This window comes from Phyllostomus hastatus, unplaced genomic scaffold (assembly GCF_019186645.2).
Source record: "Phyllostomus hastatus isolate PE091 unplaced genomic scaffold, TTU_PhHast_1.1 phas_scaffold_317, whole genome shotgun sequence".
Classification (NCBI taxonomy): domain Eukaryota; kingdom Metazoa; phylum Chordata; class Mammalia; order Chiroptera; family Phyllostomidae; genus Phyllostomus; species Phyllostomus hastatus.
This window is the reverse complement of record NW_025334023.1, coordinates 19,481,000-19,506,161: the sequence shown is the minus strand read 5'-3', so window position 1 is coordinate 19,506,161 and position 25,162 is coordinate 19,481,000. Positions and strand designations below refer to the sequence as shown.

The 25,162-nt window shown below is 37.7% G+C and overlaps 1 protein-coding gene across 1 annotated transcript in view; it reads right to left on the bottom strand.

Moving 5' to 3' along the window:
• The window catches only part of DEUP1 (deuterosome assembly protein 1), a 78,664-nt gene extending 53,810 nt beyond the window's left edge, over nucleotides 1-24,854 (bottom strand). The window contains exons 1-3 of the mRNA XM_045817854.1: nucleotides 24,826-24,854; nucleotides 6,139-6,310; nucleotides 4,707-4,802 (exon numbers count right to left, since the gene is read on the bottom strand). Coding sequence (XP_045673810.1) covers nucleotides 4,707-4,802; nucleotides 6,139-6,310; nucleotides 24,826-24,854 — 297 coding nt within the window. The remainder of the gene's footprint in view (nucleotides 1-4,706; nucleotides 4,803-6,138; nucleotides 6,311-24,825) is intronic.
• Nucleotides 24,855-25,162: the final 308 nt, after the last annotated feature.

Here is a 25,162-nt window from a genome sequence, read left to right as displayed (position 1 = left end):
GCTTTTGGTGCCAAATCTAAGAAACCATTGCCTCATGCAAAGTTAGAAATATTTGCTCCTAATGTTTTCTTCTAAGAGGTTCAGTTTTTACAGTTAGGTCTTTGATCCATTTGAATTAATTTTTGTCTATGGTTTAGGTAAGGGTCCAACTGAATTCTTTTGTATGTGGATATTCAGTTGTCCTTTTAGTGTTTGTTGAACAGACAAGAGTCTTTTCCCAGTGAATTATCTAAGCATCACCTTTGCTTTTTTATTAATATTTGGGTTTATCATGTTTGACTTTCACTAAACTTCTTGAATCTGTAAGTTTATATCTTTTCAGCCTTACTTCAATGAGTACTTTTTCATTCCCACCATTTTTTTCCTCTCCTTCTGTGACTCTGATGACACAGATTTTCAATCCACATCCTTGAGGTTAATTTTCTTAGTCTATTTTCTTTTTTTAATATTCACCTGAAAATTTTTTAATTCATTTTAGAGGTGAAGGGATAGATAGATAGATAGATAGATAGACAGATAAAGAAAAACCGATGTGAGAGAGAAACATCAATTGGTTTCCTCCCATGCACTCTCAACTGGGTATGGAATCTGCAATCTAGGGGTGTGCACTGACTGGGAATTGAACCCACAACCTTTTGGTGTACAGGAAAACACTCTAACCAACTGAACCACTGGCCAGGAACTGTTAATCTATTTTCTTTCTGCTATTCAGATTGGGTAATTTCTATTTTGCTATCTTCAACTTCATTGATTGTTTTTTCTGTCCTCTCCCTTCTGCTTTTAAGCCCATCCATTGATTTTCTTTTTTTTTTAGTTTGGTTATTTTATTTTTCAGTTATAAAATTTCTAATAAATTTTGGTTGTTCCTTATAGTTCTATTTCTTTGCTAAAACTTTCTAATTTTTCCTTTGTTTTAATTATGTTTGTAAATTTTTCATTGAAGAATTATTATGCCAGCTGCTTTGAAATCCTTGTTGGATAATTCTAACATCTGTATCAACCTGCTGTTGGATTATCTTTTCATATTTGAGTTGAGATCTTTGTGGTTCTTAGTATAATGAGTGGTTTTTTATTGAAACTCACACATTTTGGAGTATTGTGTTATGACACTCTGGATTTTATTTAAATATTGTATTTTAGAAGTCCTCTTCTGATAACATTCCAACATGCAGAATGGCCTGCTACCTCATTACCTCCAGGTAGCAGTGTAAGTCCAGGTCTTGGCCTTAGCTGGTAACCCAGGAAAGGTATTACTTGCTACTTTTGAGTGGGAGTGGGACCTCAGGTTCCCTGCTGGTCTTTTACTGACACCACCTTGATTAGAGAGGCATCGGTGCCTTACTACTGTTTACACATGACCTTCAGTGATACTACAGTGAGAGTAGGTAGCCTTGTTACCACTGAGGGGTGAGGAATATCATGCTTCCTCATTATGCTTCCTGATACCATTCCAGAGAGGAGGAGGAGGCATGCCTCATCATCAGCAGATAGACATAGAAATCTAGGCTCTTCGTGATACAGATAAGCCTGGACAGACCTGGCCAGGGGCCCAACCTGGCCAGTGCCCAAGTGTGAGCTGTGCAAACAGGAGCAGAGGAGAAGGGCTGCAGGAGGCTAGTGTGGGTGCATAATGACAGATTCTCCACCTCCAGACAAAGATCTGTCAGGAAGAAGTCACTGTGTGCAAAGCTAAAAGCCTTCCTATTCCCTCCCAATTGATCCCTGGGTGGGGCTGGGACCAGAGAACATAGTTGCATATGACTGTACAGGTCAACATGAAGGCGAAGGAGATGCTGTCCTGTCAGTCTAGCCTTGGAAAATGATGGGATTGGCTGAAGCATGCCATACCCTCCTTGAGAGCACAGAAGTTTGGACCAGGAGATTTAAATTGAGGGAAGAGAGAAATGTGCTCTTCTTCTTGGACCCACCTGGCAGATGCGTTGGCTGGGGCTTGTGGGATTGGCTGGTTCTGGAAACCTCATGGTGAATGGCAACTCTGACAACACATGCAGACTCCAGGAGGGACCCTGAAGCTGGAGAGCTGCTGGCATAGCCACCTTTGGCTCCAAAGGACAGATAAGGATGAAGTGGAAACTCTGGGCATTGTTTTGGGCTTTGGTCTTTTTGGGAACATCTGGATTTTGCTTGTGTTTTATGGAAGAGATGAGCCTAGATGAGGATGGGGAATCCCCCATCCTCCCAAATTATACAACATTTTAATAAAGACCTCTTTCCTTCCTCACCAACCTCTGTCTCCAGAATTTTCCTGTGGGTGACGATGGGTAGCTGAACCCCACTTTTGTTTAATAACATTCACATGGTCTCCACTGATGCCATGGTTTGTGGGGGGTGCTTTGTTAGTGCCTAATAGTAATGAAATTCCTGCCTCTTCACTCAGTCTTCTCTGATACCTCCCAAATGGGGAAGGGACTACTGGTCTACCTCATTATAGCATGGTGAGGGTGGAAACTTAGGTTGTCCACCTTACTGGGGTGGGTTTTAGGTTGTAGAGTTTTTCTGGGGGTATTGGCTGGAATACTCATGTTTAATTTTGTTAGGTTGTCTTTTTTTCTGGTCTTTTTGCTGAGGAGGGAAGGCTTCCTGTGAGGCTTTTTTTGTTTGTGCCCACTGGAGTATCTGGGTTTCTTGCTTCTTTGTTATGCAGTCAGGGACATATGTGGCAAATAGAAATCTCAGGGAACTCACTATTATGTCATTCCTTGGGTCCCAAGTTCTAATTGGCCTTTCCCTTCTCTACACTTCTTAGAGTCTTCTTATCTGTTTTATAAATAATGTCCAGGGTTTCTAATTGCATTTAGCAGGAGGAATAGGGAAAATTAAACCTACTCCATCTTTCCAGGAGTGGAAATCTCAAATACATACATATTTTGTAGAATTCTATAATGGTTAGAAGGAAAAGAAAATACCCCCACCCTTCTTTAAAAAAACGCAATTTCTACATGAAAGCTTTGACAGAGTTGAATTATTCAAGGCAGAGTGCGATGAAGTGTATCCTTAAGATATTTTAGGAAAATGAAATTGTACATAAACTAGGAATTTCAAAGAAGGAAGCAGTTGAGTAAGCTGGCAGCAACAAAAGCATGTTTGCCACAAGACAGCATTTTTCTGATTAGAAAAATGACATATTACTAGCTATCATGCAAACCAAGTCAAGTTCATAGTACTTTTTTCTCTTTGTGTTTTTATCTCCTTCCCTCTTTCTTTTTCTTCTGCTTTCTCTAATTCTCTTCTTTCTTTTCTTGTAACCAGAGGGAAAAAGAGAGGCAGAAAATGGTAGTGGAAACAGATGGAGGTTCTTTCAACATTAATGTAGTGTTTCCAATGTGTGTCCTGTGAAATACCTATTTACAACATTTACATTGTAATACTGAACCACAATATTGGTAGGTTTTGGTTTAAAAATAAAAAGGTTTTATGGTAAAAATGTTTGGAAAATGATGGATTAAAATGGCTAAATGCATTTGTTTAAAGCAGATCTTCTCACAGCCTCTAATATGCTAATAATTACTCTGAATAACCAGGAGCAGAGGAGTAAGCATTTCCTAAACTCTCAGTATCAGCGATGCACAGAACAAATTTCTGTGAAATTGCCATAAAGATATTTCTTGGTTAGCCATTTACATTTCTATATATTTTCAAATTCATTCCAGATCATAATCTCTTTGTTTATACTGAAGAATTATAGTGATTAAATATTTATATTGCAACTTTAGACCTTTGTAGAAAATGCAAGGTTGATTGAATGAATTGTTAAATGCTTACATTCTTAGCAAGAAAAAAATCATATGATGTTTCATAATTAAAGCTACCAACTAGTGGCAGCTGTTACAATTGCAGACAAAATATCTTAAGAGCTAGTCTTAAAATATCATACCTATTATGTGGCATCAAATGTTTCATATTCCAATATTAATGGCTGGTAATCTCCCTAAAAAGGTACTTAAGGAGGATGTGTTAACTACTTTGGGCTCCTTTAATTATATTATCATTTATGAAATCTTTGTACTCCCAAGAAAGTTGGTTGTAAAGCACAATTTCATAGTCAAACCATATTTTACATTGATTCATTTACTAAGTTAAGCAAAGGATATAGCATCTACTATACCTCAGATGCTCAGATGATTACTGTCCTGTGTGTTATCTGTGTAAGGGAGAGAAGACTTTTTGCCTTCTAGCAGTGGGGAAATGTAGGGATAAATAAGAAAAAAATCAGTATCCCTCTCATCACATGTGCAGAGCCCTATCATCTCTGATAGGGCCTACCAGTAACAAAGTAATAAAGACCAGTTTTGTTCTTTCAGTTATCTATTCATAATAGCAAATGTGCATATTTTAAATTGCCATAGAAAAATGGACTTCCTTATTAGAGACTAATGAGCACAAAACACTAATTTTGTTTTTTCGTTGTTGTTCACACAGTTATGTAGTACAATTAATCAACAAGTCACTTGATAAACAGAAAGCTATTAGTCTAGCACTGTGCTAACAGTTCAAGAGATACAATCTAGTAAAAGACAAAAATCAATACATATAAAACAATGAAAGACAGGGTCAAACATATAGCCTGTAGTTAAAATGTAAGAACTTTTGTTTGTATTAAAAACAGCCATTTTAATAAAGTTAACACAAATTTATAGGTCAAAACATATATCATAATGTGATATTAAATAAATAAGCCCCCTTACTTGAATTTTTAGGGTTTGTAGTTGTCCTTCATAATTCTGAGTCATTGCTAAGTTACATTTTTCCAGACTGTCCAACTTCTGTCTAAGTAATCCCACCTGCATTGAGAATACAATTTAATTTTCATTTTACTAAATTTTGCCTGACCAAAAAAATGTGCAAAAGAGGGATACAATTTAAATAAAGCTGCTATACCAAACCAAGAAGAAAGATTACTGCAGTGCTTTAAATACCTATTAACAATTAAATTCACAAAAACAAACACTACTGGCACTGTTCCACTGGGCACACCTCGGGATTGGGACAGCATGGAACGGATGTTTGATGAAAGATCCATATCACCATCACATTTCACATAAAGGCTTAGACTTTACTTTGCATTACCTTTTTGGCAGGCTTATGTTACTGTTGGGCAGAACTTCTACCGACTCACTTCACATCTTATTTTAAGCCCCACTGTCTTCAATGGGAGCTCTGCTTTGGTGGGATGGTAGACAAAATGTTACATTTTTATAAGAATTAACTTATTAAAAAGAAAAAAAATGTCTAACATGAGTTCTTAGGGATTTGGCTTACAGAATTTGTCTGCTTAAAAACCAGGTGAGGCACCTGTTTACACATCTGTGTCACTCCAGGTACGAAAGGGAGAGAATAGTCCCTTGCATACAAACTGTGAAGAGAAACCAGAAGCCAGTAACACAGTTAACTACACCAAACAGTAACACAGTTAACTGAGCCAAAACTGAGCTCTAGTGAGAGGCCAATAAAGGCAAAAAAAAAAAAAAGGCTGTTGACCACATCAACTGATGATGCTTCAGGATATAGTTAGTAAACATTTCGGCCTCTCCCAGGAGAAAAATTCACAGGCACAAAAGTCCACTGCAGGTAAAGCATGTGGTGTTCCCCGAACTCCCCTGCAGGCCTGGGAGCTCTTGTACAGTCCATGGGGGCCTAGCCAGCCTCGCAGGGGCCAAGGGCTCACCTCTTGAGTGGGTGCCAGGTACACACACACATCCTTCACCAAACTCATGACATTTCACTTCTTTCAGTAGATTAGAAAGTGCAAATGTTCCTGAACTCTGCCTTGTCCAAGGACCCAGCTTTGACAACTACAGACTTGTTTCTATAGCAGCAAAAGCACTGACATCTTTCTTGACCACGATATTTATTACACATACATATTGAATGTTTGTTTACTTTTCTAGATGACATTGATACTATATTTCTGTCTGCATCAGCAAATTTTTATAGGTTTAGCCTCTGTCACTTATTTTCATAGAACACATTTAACACACTAGGACAGAATTTCAAGCAAAAATTGCTATTGCTGATGCCTCATAAAAACTATGTGTAATGAAAACATAGGCTGATAGACTAAATACTATTTAGAGAAGTCTGAAGAATTAATGGTTTATGAACACAAATGTTCAGTACCTCTTGACCCTTCTGATCCAGACAAGTTTGTGCATTTGCCAACTCCTGATCCCGTAGATCTAATCTTGTTTCCAAAGCCCGCATCTTCCTTTCCCAGTCCAGTTTTTTGTTGTTTACCATGATGTCAATCTGTTCCATTAATTCCTGAAGCTCGGCCTCACAAGGAGAAGTTCTGCCAATTGTAGAAAAGTAGAACACATTTTTAAAGAGTTAAATGTGAGGGCAAAAAAAATTATTACATTGCTCTGCATAAATCATTATTTCCTTAAACTGTTCAATTATGTAAATAGTAAGAAGCCTGAAAGCCAGAAGTTAATTTTTAAAATTAAAACTAAAAGCTAATTTCAGACCTAACAGTGTATTTAAATTAATTTTTTAAAATGACATTTGCTAAAATATAGCTGCTGTCATAATATAATAAAATACATTGATAAAGTCACTGTCTGCATTCTCTTCTTCACGTAGGTGATAGCACATGGGTCTCCCTGAACCAGAAGTTTTGACTTAGACAAGCGAGTTCTAGGATGAAAACACATTGTTTGGATTATGTCAGAAATAAGTTTGTACTACAAGTTAGCTAAATAAATAAATAAATAAATAAATAAATAAATAAAATTTTCAGAGTGTATGAATTCTAAGGGAAATTCTAATTATGAAAAATGGTTCAATATTCTTACATGTGAATATCCATGTACCTCTGTCTATCTTAACTTGAGGGGGCTTGAGGGCAGACAAACTGGGACTTGAGTTGTGCATGTCAGGGACAGAAGATCGAGCCCAGTCAAGGTAGGACCAGATTCAAAGGTACAACTTGGGCTATGGAACTGCAGGGGAACTTGGTGTGATATGACAGGTATCTGTTTGAAAGGAATCTGATCAGGCAGGTGTGGGCAAAGGAATGTAGTAAGTCTTTAGATAGTGGGGATACTGTCAGTCAGAGGTGGTAGCATCTTGGGCCTCTGAGGGTTTGTTGTGTTTGAATGGAAACTCTTGGTAATAATTAGAATTACAGAGACTCAGAGAGTGGTGAGAAGAGAGGTGCTGAATGCTTCCAGGGCAGGGTTCTCCTTCAGAAAAGCTGACTCGTTTCCCAGGCACCTAGCACAGTCCAGCCATTCAGACCAGATTAGCAGGTAGACATTGAAGCCTCGGACTTCAGCCTAAAGAACACACACATGTCCATATTAGAAAGTATGTTATTTCAACACCCATTCAATAGTGGTAATGGAGCTTCTGATATCTTTGTGTAGCTGGGAGGAAGGCAAGAGGAGAGGCAAATACAAAATGATAGTTCCTCCATTTAGTTTCACTGAGTCAGAATTTTAGGACTAATAAAGATCATTTAGCATTTTGAAAAAACTGAGGCCCAGTGAAGTCAAAGCCACACATTAATTAGTGGAAGAGCCAGAACTAGATTATAAGCAGCTGCTTCCCATCTTGAGCTCCTTCCTGTATACCACACAGGACATGTGGTGTTTTGAATACAAACTTGCTTGAAATACAGGGTCCGGTACAAATAACACCACTTTTTATTACATAAAATATTTTATTACAAAATCATAAGCATGTAACTGTTTAATATAACAATATCACACTCAAACATACCATATGACATTTTAGGTGAGATGTTCAAATTGCTGTCTACCTCGTGTGAGACATTCACACACTCTACTAACCACACTCAGTGATGTTACTTCTGTTGGACCTGTATATAATCCAAGTTAGCTCCATTGCAATAGGATTAGAAAGAGTGGTAAGAACCCAAAGACTCAGAATTCCAGAATAACTTACTAAAACAACCAGAGTCAACCCAAACCAAGGATTTCCCTTTGAATGGTTTATTCAACTGCAGAGAGGTTTAAAATACAAATGGCCATTCTGAAGTCTCCTAGCATTCCTAGGCTAAGGGCCAAAGGCTGTCAAGTTTTACTTAAACCAAAACAAATCTGAGCAAAGGAAGCACTAATTTCTCTCTATATAACTTGATTAAATTTTAATTGGAGTTATGATGTGGGGGAAAAATAACAGAATAAAAACAATGGTTTTCACACCATTTTTCTTTCCATAACAATATGTATCACCCTTTACTGTAAATATCTTTTATTTTCCTGCTATATTAAGCTCTAAAAAAAACTATATCAGCTTTGTTCCTCACTATCTCATTAGGGCTCAACACAGTGCCTTGGTACATAACAGATGCTCAATAAATCTTTGAAAAATGAACATATGAGTTTTAAAAATATTTTATTGATTATGCTATTACAGTTGTCCTGAATTTTCCCCCTTTTACCCCTTCCACCCAGTACCCCCATGCCCTCAAGCAATCCCCACACCATTTTTCAGGTCCATGCATCATGCATTTAAGTTCTTTGGCTACTGCATTTCCTTTACTGTGCTTTACATCCCCATGGCTATTCTGTAACCACCTATTTGTACTTCTTAATCCCCTCACCTCTTCACCCATTCCCCCATACCCTCCTCCCATCTGGCAGCCATAAAAATGCTCTCTGTATCCATGATTCCGTCTCTGTTCTTTTTCTTTGCTTCATTTGTTTTTTAGATTAAATTGATGATAGATAGGTATTTTTTGCTCTTTTATTGTTCCTACTTTTGATCTTCTTTTTCTTAAATAAGTCTCTTTAACATTTCATATAATAATGGTTTGGAGATGATGAACTCCTTTAGTTTTTCATTGTCTGGGAAGCTCTTTATCTGTCCTTTGATAAATGATATCTTTGCTGTATAGAGCAATCTTGGCTATAGGTCCCTGGTTTTCATGAGTTGGACTATTTCTTGTCAATCCTTCTAGCTTGCAAAATTTCTTTTGAGAAATCAGCTCATAGTCTTAAGGGAGTTCCCTTGCAGGTAACTAACTGCTTTTCACTTGCTGCTTTTAAGATTCTATCTTATCTTTAACCTTTGCCATTTTAATAATGACATGTCTTGCAGTGGGCCTCTTTGCAACCATCTTGTTTGGGACTCTGTGCTTCCTGGACTTGCATGTCTATTTCCTTCACCAAATTAGGGAAGCTTTCTTTCATTATGTTTTCAAATAGATTTCCAATTTCTTGCTCTTTTTCTTCACCTTCTGGCATACCATCATACAAATGCTGGGCCTCTTGAAGTTGTCCCAGAGACTGCTTATACTATCTTCATGTTCTTGGATTTTTTTTTTATTCTTGTTCTGGTTGGTTGTTTTTTTTGCTTCCTTATGTTCCAAATCATTGATTTGATTATTGGCTTCATCCATTTGACTGTCGTTTCCCTGTAAATTGTTCTTTTTGTGTATCCTTTGTTTCTGATAGGATCTTTTTTTATGCTGTTGAGGTCCTCACTAAGTTCTTTGAGCATCCTTATAACTAGTATTTTGAATTCTGCATCTGATAGATTGTTTATCTCCACTTTGTTTAGCTCTTCTTCTGGAGTTTTGATCTTTTCTTTCATTTGGGCCATGTTTCTTTGTCTCCTTGTTTTGGCAGCCTCCCTGTGTTTATCTCTATGTATTAGGTAGAGCTGCTTTGACTCTGTGTCTTGGTAGTGTGGCCTAATGTAGTAGGTATCTTGTAGGGTCCAGTGGCATATCCTCCCCTATTACCTAAGCTAGGTACTCAAGGTGCATCCTTTGGGTTGAGTACGCTCCTCTTGTAGCTGGGCCTTGGTTGCTGTTAGCAGATCAATGGGAGGGATTTACCCAGACCAGTCAGCTGCAAGGACTGGCTGTGACCACTGACCACCAGCCTCCCTCCTCTGTAGAGGATCAGCTATGGAAGGGCAGTGTGGCGGTGCTCCGATAGCTATCCACTGGATGCATTGGCCTAGAAGTTTCTTGGCTGGTGCAGGCCGAGGTCAGCCCCCACCTGTGTTTTGCCCTGCCATCCTGCCTGATATAAAGCAATCTGAGATAACTGCTACTTATGCTGGGCTTGGAGATTCCCAGGCAAAGCTAAGCTCTGAATCTGTTGGCTGCTGCTAGTTCTTTTCCTCATTATCTTATCTTCTTGGCATGTAGGAATGCACCATGCTAATGGAATTAAAATATAAGCCTAAAGTAAAGTGTGGCATAATGTAAGCTACTCAATCAATATTGTTAAATAAATGAATAAATGGTTTATTTCCCAGTTATATCTATGCTATGCTAAAGTTAGGCTATTGTACTCTTGGGGTGGAATGACTTTTGCAAGTCATCTAATCCAACTATCCATACAGTGTCTGCATATCTTCCACAAATGTTTCTTAAGAGAATCATCCATCATATCCCACTAATCAGATACAGGAGGTCTAGGATAGAGCCCAAGATTCTGTACTGGTGACAAAGATATCAAGTAATTCTGGTGCTTGTCAAGATTTGTGATTTGTTTTGCCATATCACTGCCAAAAGGTTATCCAGCCGATGTCTGAATTCCTCCTTTAGCAGATAACCACTGACTGAGATTGTATCTAGATAGTTTGAGTGTTTAAAAGTTCTTTCTTTTACCAAAGAGTTTTTTTATCCACTAGTCCTAATTTAATCCATTGGTACTATTAAAAACAAATGCTTTTTCAATACAGTTGATCTTAAAGTATTTGAATACAGTTATCAACATGATGAATAGTTATCAGTGTTCCTCCTTATTCTTCCAAGGCTTCTGTTCTTAATGTTCAATACTAGAAACTGAGCATACAAACAGACAATGACCAGAACACATGGTAATAGACTCTGACCCATAACCTCTACAGCAGTAATCCTTGAGTGGTCAATGACTGACAACTTCCTTAATTTTTGCCTCTACTTCCAAATCAGGGCATAGCCAAAGAGAAAGCCAAATATGCTTCCCAAATCAATCACATAAGATTCCCTGCTTCTAATATCCTGCCTCCAGCTTCTCTGTGCCAGTAGCCTCCAATTAGAGCACACCTGAAGCTTTTTGTTCACTATAGAGCTTTTCTACTCCCCTGCCTGCCATTGAATCTCTGTCAAATGCAAGTGATGGTTGCTGTCTTCCTTGCTGTAGCAAGCTCCGACTTAGATAGGCTTCATTTGTTCTCATTTGTATGGTCTTTGTTTATCTCTATAAGTATCTTTATTTCCTTCAATTGATCATAGAAAATTTTTTTCTCTACCACTCACTACTTAGCATACTGCCTGGAAAATACTAGATGCTTAATATACACATGTTAAATAAATGAAAGCATGAGTGACTAAGATTTTCAGACCCTTCATTATCCAGGTGGCCCTCCTCTGGACATTCTCCTGTTTGTTGATTTCCCCCATAAAATATACCACTCAGAACATTAACATAATAATACCCTAGGTATGATCTAATCATCTTGGAGAAATACTGTCACATTCTTTGTTTTAAGTGCTAGACACTTTTATTCAAGCAGATGAAGATCAACTTTGACTTGGGGAAGGGTAGGGCAAAGCAGTGCTATCATACCATCTCAAGGTGCCTTTATTCTCATCTAAACATCTCATTTCTTTTTCATAAGTGCTATAAGTAAAACCACCTAGCCACTATGTTGTGCTTGTTTAGTTTTCTGGGGGTGTACCAAGGGCAGGGCTTTATATTTCTCATTACATTTTACCTGGTTAGTCTCAGCCTTTGAACATGGCTCATCATGACTGGTTGTAAAATGAAGCAAACATTCATTAAGTGGCTGCTGTTCACTGTGTGAGGGACAGGCACAGTGAGCCACTGTGAGACACAAGAGCCACTGCCTGAGGACAGAGAGAGACTTACTAGGCAGGCAGGTTCAATAAGAGACTGATGAATACATGTCACTCTAATGGGAAGGAAGTCAGGGTACAGCATCCAGACTTGGACAGGGTGGCTGTCCCAGAAGTTACCCAAATGAAGTAACATCTGAATTATTTTTTGGAATCCTGTTTCCATCAGATTGAATTCACTATACTTTCCAGTTTTCTGTCAGCTGCAAATTTGATAAACATTCCTTGTTTTATATACATGTGTGTTTTCATACAAGTGGTTATAAAATGTTATGAAGGCCAAGATGCAGAGCAGAGCCTTATGGTATTCTAGCCCTTCAGGATGACAGTGATCTATTGATTATTTCTTGTCTTATACTGAGATACTAATGCACTTAAACAAACTTACACATTTTTCTTTATTTCCCCCACAAAAATGAAAAGCCCTGTAAAATATCACGTCAAAGCCCAAATACAACTCTTTCTGCATGGCCCTAGTGCACCAGCATATTAACCCTGTGAACCAAGACTGGCTGTGTGCTGTGGTCAGGTGCATCCAGGCTGCATCCCGGGGGCCACTGCTTCCTCTTCTGGGCACTCACAAACCACCGACTATCTGTTCCAGAGTCTTACCTAGGACTTAGTCAAATTCATATTCACATCAAACTTATTTTTGTCAAATTTAATATTCCCTTTAGAAAGTCAATTGTTTCATCTTCTTATACATTTTTTCTTCCTCAGTTTTTTAGAGGAAACTAATAGTAGCAGCTGTCTCTGTAGCATCAGTATTTGCTCCTAAATCTAATGCACTTTAAAATAAAATACAAAGGGCTTAGCTTAGTCCCTTTCTCAGATCTGGACACTAATATATATTCATTTCTTCCTTTAGTCAAATGCTAACTATGCTAATTATTTTCCTACATTTCCTCTAATGAATCCTCACAACATCCCATCAAGTAGGTTGTTATTCCAATTTTAGAAAAGTTGATTGAGGAGCTAAAGAAGAAAGGAAAATCCTCTGAGCCTTCCAGCTTTGGAGACTGGGTGGATTGTGTTTAAACACTACACTAAGACTTACAAACTATGGCCCTTACTATTTATTAGGCTTAACCTTGGGAGCAATTCAAGAGGGAAGGACTCTGGGGTCAGCCAAAGGTCTAAATGCCTTAAACTGGAGGGGAGGGGGCTCACTGAGACTTGCAGTGTGACATACCCATCTGGTTGGTGGGCCTGAGTCAAAATATTAGGATATGAAATTTGCAGAAAAAGAGGGAGCAAAATAGAAAGCTGATGAGAAAATGGAGCTAGTAGTAGTGTGTATGTTGGGGGGGGCAGGGGCATGGAATGTGGAGAGTCATTCAGAGTAAATAGGGGTTGGGTAAGATACACAGACCGGTGTGTGACTCCAGGTTTTTTTCTTAACACAATGGGCTTACATGTACATTCTGAAAAGGGCAAACCTTCATCAGGCAGGTAGCTACAGCAGACCATATTATCTGTTATTGAAACCAGGACAATTTTGAAACTGAAAAGGGCTCTAATAGTAATCATGCCAGGAAAATAGGTGTTAACAGTGATTTCTCTGGGAAAACCAGGATGTAGGGTCAACCCACCCATCACCAATCTGGAAAACAGAAGTGGATAATCAGGTCTACAAAAAGAAAAGTGATTCTGTTTGGGACCTGTGAGAAATAATTGAATAGAAATGGTTCTTCAGCTTGGGAAAGAGAAGAGGAGGTTTAAAAGACAAATATAGAAGTTGTCACGGAGAAAAGGGACAGAGAGAGGAAGGGAAGCACAGAGAATAGTAAGAGGAGACTATTTTATGCAACATGGGATAGTCTGAGGAAGTGAGTTTCCAAAAGGCTGATGAACAATCACATTGAGTCTTAACTTTTTCAAAAGAGTTTAATGTAATTCATTCTAAAATGTATGAATGTGTATTTGTCTGGGTTATATTACTATATATTTAGCTACACTAAATATAACTTAACTTTTCTGTGGTGGCTCACAGACCCTGCTCTGCACATCACATACAGTACATACAGTATCACACCAGAAACACAAAAGAAACCAAATGGGAGAGACTCCAGGAGAAATCCTAGAACCAGTATCCTAGAGGTGTCTGTGATGCCAGCCCACTCTTCAGTTAGTTGTCTTCTAGAACAGTAAAGTGAAGGGTTTATTACTTTATGACTTCTAGGTCATAGTGTCATGGTTGCCCTGATTCAAAATTATTGGTGCATTTATAGCTAAAAGTAGCTTTGCCTCAAGCACTTTTCTTGTCCAAAAAATGTTATTTACGTTATCCTTAATGTTTGCTGACTGGGCAACATTACCACTCCTATTTTTACTGCGTATTTGAGATGGTGGCTTATATTCAGTCCATTCTTCTCTCTTATTTGCAATAAGCTCAGTGTTGGGGTATGGAGGAGGTATAAATCCCCCTATCCAATAAAGGCATGCTTAAATGTATTGTACTTATAAAGGATTTCTTTCAAAGCCTTCATCATAATCATCAAAGGAAGACATTTATAGAAATAAAATGCAATGTGATAGCTTCCAAGTCTCTCAGTATTTTATCAGAATTCTAGGTACATACAAATTTAAAATTTCTTTTTTTATGTTCTAAAGAAAATAGATCTGTTAAAAATACCTACATTAGAGATAAACTTTTTCTACAGTAACGAACTATTCACATTCTAAGTAACATTTTGGCTTACAGATTAAATGAGGTAAGAAGACTGAAGATTAGCAGGCATTAACCTTTCTTCAGGGTAATTTTTATAATTATCTAGAAGAGTAAGTGACTTCACTATCCTCATAAACTTGTATATCTGAAATACTTCATATTAATACATATAAAGATATATAATTAATAATAAACAAATGTTTATCTAAACATGCACTAGCTTGGATTCTATAAGCCAGTTGCTAGGACAATTAAAATTTCCTCTTTCCAAAAGGTCTATTTGATGAGAGACTTCAATGTTAGTGTAAGTGAGGATACTAATTTTACCATTTTCTATTTAAAACTAGAGCCAGTTATTTCACTAAAACCTAACAGTGAAAAACTAGGCAAACATTGATAAAATCTGTTTTCCCAATGCTAGAAAACTAAGAAGCATACTGATTCCCGGATGTTGGAAATTTCTAATGAAACTTCTAATGCCAGCTTATCCTGATAACTTCCAAACTTGTATCTGATTCTTATGTGGCTAGTATCCCACACAACATTCATCCTTCCTTCCATACTAACAGAGCTCTGATGTCATTAAGAGTGGGAATGTGTCCAGCTTAAAACTCAACTATATTTCTCAGTCTCCCCTGGGGCTTGGCATGGCCCTGGAACAAAATCTGGCCTGTGGAATATAATGGAAGTTGCCATGAAGCTCTATAAAAGAGGGCCACAGTTATTGTTGTTGGTGTCCTACATATTCCTCACACTTACCACTTCAAGGCACTTGGCCTGATGTCTAGTGGACAGTTTAATTAGTCTCTCAAAGGAATCTGTGCCTTCCCTCCCTCCCTCCCTGCCTTCCTCTCTCTCCCCTTGTACCCTTTCCTCTCTCTACTACTCCCCCCTTCTTAGTTTCTTTCCTCCCTTTCAAAATCTCTCATTGAATTCCTACAATCACTCAGCACTGTGCTAACATTTCAGGATCTACCTTCAGTGTTTGATAGATTGGGATTTTACCCCAGATCTACCTCACTTTTCTTCTTCAGAGAAACAAGAAACTAGAACTTGTCAAATTTGATTACTACGGAGAAGAGTATGCGTGCGTTGGTGGGAACAAAATATGGTGGCAAGAGAAGAACAGAGTATAGTCTAGGCCAACTAGAAAGCAAGAGAATCACTGATCAAATTGAAAAGAATTTTTAGTGTGCAAAAATTACACATTATTAAATTTATTAAACTACCAATATAATGACTTATATTAGAATTCTTTTACAAACTATAATTAAAACTGTATGTAACTCATAAGAAACTGGGAAGTAAAGTTGTGATTATTAACTAATATATTTCAGAGTTGAAAAGGACATGTGAAGGGTTAGAGAAGATGCATACATAGAAAAATAGTGTTTTAAAGGATTTTTCTGAATCCAGATGTGAAAAGTCATGCTTTATTATTCATCTGCTTTGGTTCTTTGAAAATATGACTTTCACAGCAGATAAAAAATTTGGCAGATCATGTAGCAGTACTGAGATTTTTTTTTGAAGGATTTGACGATTCAAAGAACAAGATCAAAGGCTAAGATATAAGTTACAGAACAAAAAGTAAATCATTCAGTAGAGAAAAATGAGACTTCTGGTTGAAGATAGATAAATATACACATTTTGTTCCCTTCTAAAATCTCACTAAAATAATGCACAGATATTTCTAACTTATAAAGTTAAACCTACAAGGACAAAAATAATGGGAACTGGTAGTGGAGAAACCCCAGAAACAACCGCAGTAGGTATTTCTGGAAGTAGGGGGTAAATGCTGGCAGCCCAACTTATAACCTCTAGTTAGGAGACTGTGGAAGAGTGTTTTCTGGCTCTGGTCAGCCTGAGACAGATCACTGAAAGAGAATAGTCAGATGACCATCCAGTAAAAAGCACTGTCAATGAGCCCCACCAGGTACACTGGCACCTTCTGTCAGCTTTCGACTCTACCATTCTTAAATAGGAGCAAGCAGTCAGGAATCACAGACACTTGGAGAAAGAAGTTCACACACTAAGTCAAATGCAAACAGACATTTTTCCAAGAAAATTAGGCAGAAAGAAGAAAACTTCAAAACATTTATAATTAAGTTACTAGAGTTATTAACTCCCAGAAAAAAATGTTGTACAGGAAAGAAGAAGCAAACACAGTATATTATATAGCTCCAAGGTAAAGATCATTGATAAAGTCATTACAAGGCAAACAGAATATTGACCCAACCAAGATCCTGATGCACTGGGAGAGGGGAGGAATCGGAACTGTGACTGCGTATGTGTATGTGTAGCATGAAAAAATAATACTTGGGAACATCAATAGATGATGTCTAAAACTGAAAAATCAAGAAGTAGCAATATAAGTATGTTATTTAGAGACTGGAGGTAAAAACTAAAAGAATTAGCCAAAAGAAGGGGAGGCAACAGGGGATTGCTGTTTTTCAGTAGCTGATAAAGAACCACATGACTTTTTAAACTCTGTATATGTATAACTAAGTAAAGAAAGAACTGGATATATGTCCTTTTTTCAGTTAGAAATGAAGTAACCCATCATATGTACATCCACTTATATAAGGAAATGGACATTTTTGAAAAACAACACTCCAGAATTTGTATATTTTGAGACTCTATGTGTTTGTCTGATTGATCTTAGCATTACTCAATGCATTTATGGTATTGTCATTTGCAAATGACTTTCAGAGATAAATTTATTAAATATAAGCTTTAGTAATCTAAACATATTAGAATGCATAACATGTTGGCCAGTGGCTATGCCTGAGCCCTCAGAGAGTTGCAGCTGCACAGTAGTAAGCCAACAGATTTTTCTGGAAAACCTAACTGAATTCTTTTTTAGAGCAGTGAGGCTAGGAGAAAGGAGGGGCTGTGGAGAAATTGTTAGGGTTTAGGGAGAGGCACAAATTCAAGGATGTGGAGAAATATACCAGAGCTGTACCCACAGAATAACTTAGTATAAAGAAGTTGCTCTAGGAATCAAGAGATAATTTCAAACAATCTTATTCATAATTTCAAACAATTAATGAGTCAAGGGTATTTTGCATTGATTTAAAAAGCAATTTAGAATGTAAAGGAACAACAAAATAAACATACAAAAAAGTTCTTGGGAATAAAAGCATGGTTGTCAATACTAAAGACCTCAGTAGAAGCAGAGAAAAAAACCATGTAATTATTGCTGAAATAAAAATGAAAAAACTCCTCTATAACATAGAGGAAAAAATGAAAATTTCTCTATAACCTAGAGCAAAAAAGACAATGATGGAAATTATGAGAGAACAGATATAAGTGTCCTAGGAGATAAGAATGAAACAAGATAGTGGAGACTTATTAATCACATAAAAGAAAATTTCACTGAGTTGAAGAGATTTGAATCTTTAGAGTGAAAGTGTTTATGAAATGCTGTGAAAGATTATTAAAAAAAGATCTATAGCTAGAAAGTTATCCTGGTAAATTTTTAAATTCTAAGGATAAAAATAAATCAAATAAGCCTCTAGACATTAAAAAGAAAGAGGGAAAGAAAAAACTTGAAAGAAAAAGAGAGAGATTGTAATTAGTCTTTCCCTCTGCAACTCTCAATGCTTCAAGGCAATGGAAGCAATATTACAGAGTTTGTGTTTAAAAGTAAAAATAAGGCATTTGGATATACAAAAAGTTATAAAGTTTACAACTCATATTTGCTTTTATGAAAAGATTACCTAAGGATATACTTCAGTCCAATTAAAAAGGAATTCAAAAATTTCTAAAAATTAAGAACAGAAGATTTTGTATATAAGTAATAGTAATAAACAATGCAATCAAACTTAGAGCTGTTAAAGAACAATTCTTAAAATATGAGGAAAAAATAATAATTAACATTACCTATATGTAATAATTTATGTATAAATGAATAGCAACCAGACCTGGAAATCCAGGTTATTTCTTGGAGGTGGAATAAGGGAATGGGGAAGCAAAGGCATTACTAAAGCTTAATGTCATTGGGATTGAGTGAGGTCAAAGTTACTGATAAAATTCAGTATGCCAAAAGAGAAATCCAAATTTAAAATGTTTGAAAAAAATGTAAACTAACAACTTATGAAATAGTATATAGAACTTATAAAATAAAAAAGGAAAAAGAAAACTAGATCAGACTAGCAAATGCTGCAGAAGTAAAAAGGGTCAAGTATTAATATATCAATGGTTGTAAAGTTCTTTTTTTAATGTCAAAGACTCTCCAAATGAGGTATATATATGTTTAATCTAACCATAGGCTATTTACAAGAGACACAACATGATATGAAAAAAAGATTGAAAACAAGGGGATGCACAAGGATACTACAGACTAAAGTAAATTAAAAAGAGAGTGGAGTTGGCAATATCAGTACCAGGCAAAGTAGAACACAAACAAAAGAACATTAACATATACTTGTGAGATATCTTATAAAGCTAACTTATATAATATACTAGGGAGCTATAACATCCATGGATCTCAATACATTAAACAGAACATTGAAATATGCAGAACAAAAACTGCTTGAAATGCAAGAAAAATTGGACAAAACCATGATTATAGTAAAGATCTTAAGACTTTTCACAAGTCAAATAGACAAAAGTAATAATGGATTTTAAAAATATAATTTTAACATAATAACAATTAAAAGGTTTGATTATATATTTATAACCCTTTTTAACCTTTTAACTTAACCAACAGAGAATATACATTTGATTTTAAATGCCCAAAGAACATTTATAGAAGTCAATCATCCAATACATCACAGGAATAATCTTAATGAAACTGAAATATCACTTGGGCCATATTCTATAGCCATGGTGGTAGGGAGATTACAAAGTAATAACAAAAACATAATTATGCCTTCCCACCAGAAGTTACACCTCCTAAGCATCTCTTAAGCCAAATAGGAAATAAAAATTGAAATAGTGGCTGTTTAGGAGATATAAAAGCTACATAGAAAATGACAGTGGGAACACTAACCCTATGGTCCACAGTAAAGCTGTGCTAAGCAGGAACTTTAGCTTGATGCTTTTATTATTTAAAGAAATCATGAAATCCCGGAATCATGAAAATAACTGAATCATATTGTTCAACTCTAAAATTAGAAGAACAAGATAAGTAAAAAAGTAAAAAAAAACAAATTAATGAATAGAAATTTATGAATAATAAAAACAAAGCAAAATCTAGACATGGTTCTCTCTCTCCTCTTTCCCTTCGTCCCTGCCTCCCTCCCCTACCCCCTCTCTGCCTCTTATAAAAAATGTTTTGTTTATTGATTGAGAAGGCACAAACCAAGAAGATAGGAGACTTACAGGTAGCTCAAATCCATCTTAAGAAAGTACAAAATGCAGGCTTCTTTTATGTCAAGGGAAGGGGGAAACAAGAGTGGCAAGAGATAATTGACTACAGGAGACATCTGGGTGCCAGCAGAGGTCCAAGGAGGGTTGTGCTTAGTCTGTAGTCCCTAGATGATGTGAGTCTAATTACTAGGTTCCTGCAAACCTTTGTTAAACAATGTATACTTCCCTTATCTCCCAAGGAAGTATGGATTGTTTTGTAAAACTCAAGCCAAAAGCAGAATTCCTCTAATGATTAGCATGTCTAGATGCAAGACTGAGCAGAAGCTATTGAACAAAGGCCTGGAGTCATAAAGGTGGAGCGTTTCACAAAAGAGCGTTCCCTCCTTTTTGTTGTTCATTCCTCATTCTTGAGGAAAACAGGGCAACTGGGTCCAGGTTCAATTGAGAGGGAGGATTAGCTTTAAGATGGAGTCAGATCTGCCTGCTCGTTGTGCTGCTCTTACCTGGCTCTTACTATCTCACATGCCTACCTCTTCCACAGTGGTCCTTGCACCTTAGAGAGGGCATTTTGGGTGTTTAAGACAAAAAAAAAGAGTAACTTTCATTACTATGTTTTCCAGGACTCACACCATGATGAGCTGGCCACTGCACAAACACTTCCTTGTCCAGCTAACGAGTAACCTAAAGTGACCCTCTTGCCTAAGGACCCACGTGCCAAGAACCCTAAGGTATGTATGATTTGCTCAGTGAAGTGGGCACCCCAATCACACTAGAGATTGTGGAAGGTGTACCCCATGTGGGAAACACATTTTCTAAGTTTCTTTGCCATTGTGAGGACATCAGTCTTGTGGGAGGGAAAAGTTTCAACTTACCCAGAGAACATATGCACAAAAATAAGAACATATTGATAACCCACAACAAATGGCAGTTGAATGAAGTCCCATTTAAATGTACTATGGTGGATGAAGCTGGGTTAACCAAGCAGCTCTCTTGGGTTTCCCATAGTACCGACTATTCAATTTACAGTCAGTGTTTACCCATATAGTTCTCTCATTAGGAATAAACTGTTGCATGCTATAAGAACATCAGGCTGGAGAAAGTGTGGCAATGAGGGGTATTTGGGCGCAAAAACAGGATGGATTTCATCCACACGTGTCACACTCTGATACTCAGGTTCAATCATTTTAGTGTGTCACTCAATTTTGGTGAGAGACATATTTCCAGCAATTTCTGCAACACTGATAATACATACTATAAAACATAAAGAATGCTCAGTGTTATTTTTTATTTGACGATGCTTGCCATCTAATTTCAACACACCAAAATCAGCCTGATTAGTTTGATCTTTGTCATTTGTAAGGAGAGAAACCAAATCTTTTGAGGTGTTCCAGGGTCCTTCTGGAAAAACCTCAGCTATTCCCAGGTCAAGACTCTATATCTATTTAAATTTTACAAAGTTTTAAATTTTGAAAAGTTTTTCAAAATATATCAAAAGTGTGGAAATGGGTCTTTTTTAAATGCCAGTAAAATAGATCCTTTATTTATGCTACAATTAGTTATGTTCTGGGCAGGCACTCTAAAAACAAATAAAAAGGACCAACTCTGTAGGAGATCATTCTGCATGGTGTGGGCCCAGCTCCCACTCAGAGATGCACAGGACCCATACCCACAGATAGGTTCTCCCATGGGGAATCAGGCCTGCATTTTACCTAGACTGCTATGAGACTTGCTTTTGCTAAAACTCCCTCACCCTGAATTGAGGCAGCAAGTGCTTATTGTAACTTCCTAAAGTCTGTGCTATACCTCCCCAGTATGGAGTATAACCTTTTCAACCACTTTTGCCTTTGCATTTGCAAATATCCCTCTTCTGTGATGTGATTAGCGGCATTGACTCCTTTGTTTTCTGTAACAGGTAACCACCTAAAGCGAACCTATGCATAGTAAATGAGGATCATCATGTAATATGCCCAGAAAAGACATAAAGGCCTATCATGGCAAAGGCTGAGGCTTTTGCTCCCCTTGAGAGAAAAGCCATGCTCGTCCTTTTCCTTCACAGGACTCGGTAGTCCATGTGAATGTTTCATGTCTCATCCACAATGTGGTGGATTCCACGAGCCAGGGTCCGAATCACAACTCACTTAAGTATGACTAAGTGATACTTAGTTTCTATTATAAGGAGTTTAGATTGATTATTATGGCACAAATACAAACACCTACAGTTGGGAGAAATCATGGATAAATTAAAATCAAACCCTGTTAGTAACCCAGATGTCAGAGAATAATGATTCACCTGCATTATAAATGTCCTGTGTAAAAGCTACCAACTTCGGCCTTCACACTTTCTGTTCCTGCTGTCTGGAACTCTCTTTGCCCAGATATAATCTCTGCTCAAATGGCACCTTACCAGGAATCCTAGTCTGACCACCCCATTCACACTCTATTCCTCTCCTCCTTAGCTTACTTTATTTTGTTCATATCACTGTATGAAGCATATTTATTTCTCCCACCATCCCTCCCACTGATGTGTCAGCCCCTGGGAACAGTGGTCTCTGTTTTGTTCACTGCTATCTTCCTGGTGCTTTCGCCAATGACAGGGTCATAGCAGACTTTAGGTAAATGTATGTTAAATGAAAGTTGCTCCACAAAACATTATTGTATATGTAGGTGGCATGGTTTGATAAGCACGTAACAAATCCTGATGAATGATGTTAGACTGTCTTCATTATCTAGATTTTTACATATTTCTCAGTAGCATGTGAGACTGAGGCTAAGCCGGCCTGGCTCTATGCTTTGGAGAGCACGAAGGACAATGTCCGGTCCCACGTCTGCTGTGAGGGTGGAGCACTTCCTCATGGACACTTTCAGTAATTCTCATTCACTTCTGCTTTCTAATTATGTTGTACCCAAACAAACTCTATGGTTTCCTACCAAACTCTAAGTTCTCTAAGGTCTGTTTCTCAATGATCTTTGCATGATCCATAGTGATTAATGTTGTGCCTGGCATACATTCAGTACTCCATACTTTTTTTCCCAAAAGAATGAATGAAGAGGAAGAGCAGGGAGGTGATATCTGGTACCCAACCTTAGGTTCGAGACCTTCAACCTGCATCTTGGTTTTCTGTGCCTGTGCCAAGGACCTAATGCCTGCTCAATCCAGAATCTTATCAAGATACTAGGCAGGCTGCTCCCACATCTCACTGCCATCCATTACCAGTGTAGCAAAGGATGCCGGGATTGGAGCCAGACATGTCTGAATCCTACCTCCTCCACTAACCAGCTGTATATTAGGTGCAAGTTCCTGCCTTATTTCTCTTTTTTCCAACTTGCTGAGCTCAATGTGGCAGAGGCTGCTAATTGTCCACCAGTATCCATTCTTCTTCCTTTTGTTATAAGCTTTTAAGCTTTACCTGGCCATATGGCTGCCTATTTAGACCAGATTTCCCAGCCTTCCTCACAGTGCCCATAGCTCTGGAATTCAGTTCTGGCCAGTGGGAAGTGAACCAAAGTCAGGCCTGATACTTCAAGGTCATACTTCTAAAAGGAATGGTCCTACTCTTTCCTCTTGCCTTTCCCTCCTTTCCTCCAGCAGGGGAACGGCCCATGATGATGGAGCTGAAGAAATCACTTGGGGCCCAGAGAGGGAAATCCTGTAGTGAGGATGGCAGAGCTGCTCTACCAGCCTTGGTCTGCTTATATCTGGACTTGTACATGACACAGAAATGCACTTCAATCTTATTTCAACCACTGCATTTTGAGATCTTTTGGTAAAAAAGAGCTTAGACTATATTCTAACTAGTATGCCCAAGTTCTTAGTTATGCAAGGACAATAATGCCTAGTAGGACAGGGGAGTATGCAGTAGGACTTAAAAAAGTGATAGCTGGAGTTATCACTTGTGCAGCTTTCTTATGGCCTAATGTCAAAGTCGTGGTCTGAGCAGAAAAACTGAAAGTGAAATACCTGCAGTAGTCTGACTAGGACAAAATCAGTCACAGTCAAAATAGGCAAGTCCCCTCCCTGTGGTACTGCCCTTCCCACACCCCCATTTATCTCTGGGGTCAGCCAGTGGCCAGTTAGCTAATGAAGCAATAGGAAGACAAACCTTTGTGGTGCAGGTGGCAGGGAAGAGGGGAGGGGACAGATATTTGTGAAAAAGAATTTAATTTTTATGATGGCAAAAACTATACAAATTATATTTATTATCTCTCCATGAAACTTTTGGCAAAATTTCCAGTTCTTGTTGCTGTTTTGAGGAGCTAAATCTGTTCTGAGGCTATGTCTGTGTTGAGTTCAGTCTTAAGGATGAGTGTGGAGGTGATCGCACACTTGGTACAGCAAGAAAGGAGCTAGCTGGCCCTGGCTGCGTGGCTCAGTTGGTTGGAGCACCATCTGGTACACCTAAAAGGTCACACCTTCTATTCCTGTTCAGAGTACATACCTAGGTTGTGGGTTTGATCCCCAGTCGGGGTGCATGTGGGAGGTAAACTAATCAATATTTCTCTCTCTCTCTCTTTCTCAAATCAATAAACCAACATATCCTTGGGTGAGGATGAAAAGAAAAGAAAAGAAAAAAGAAAAGAAAGGAAATGAAAAGAAAAGAAAAGAAAGGAAAGGAAAGGGAAAGAAAAGAAAAAAGAAAAGAAGAGAAGAGAAAGGAGAGAAAAGAGAAGAGAAAAGAAAAAGGAGCAAGCTGGCCTGGAGTTGCGACACTATGGAAACCCAAGAGCACATGGGGCCTGTGTGTGCATCCTTCACCCTACAACACTAAAAAAACTTACTGAAAGTTGGAAAATGGTGATTTTTCAATTGTAAATCTATAGTCAAAATTGGACTTAAACTATATATTCTTAAAGTCCCTTGGAATTTCCCCCACCTTCCTCACCAGAAATAACGGGCATATCCTTCTATTAATACTAAGTTTCAAAATTCAGGCATCATCAGTGAGTTTTGAGCATAGTTAAGTGCCAACTTATTAAATAGAATTTTTTTATCACTTACCCCACTGTGTTATGGGCTTGGTTCTCCATGTCGAAAAACTGCTGCATCTGGTTTATATTTCTTGGTTTTTAACCTATAAGGGGGAAAAATGGTCTAGATTCCTAAAATGCCAACATTTATTAATCTATAAAACTAGAAAATTTTGCTTCTGTCAAACCATTTGGTAAGAGTTTTTCTGAGTGAAGTAGCTTTTGGTTCTACAAAAATGTAGAAACTTTGACATGTGTGCGCACACACGTGTGTCTCCCCATGCATTTACACATTGACTTAGTGATGGGTAGATATATGTGGTACTTACTCACTGGAGCATTCACTCACTGTATACAGAACAGCAACT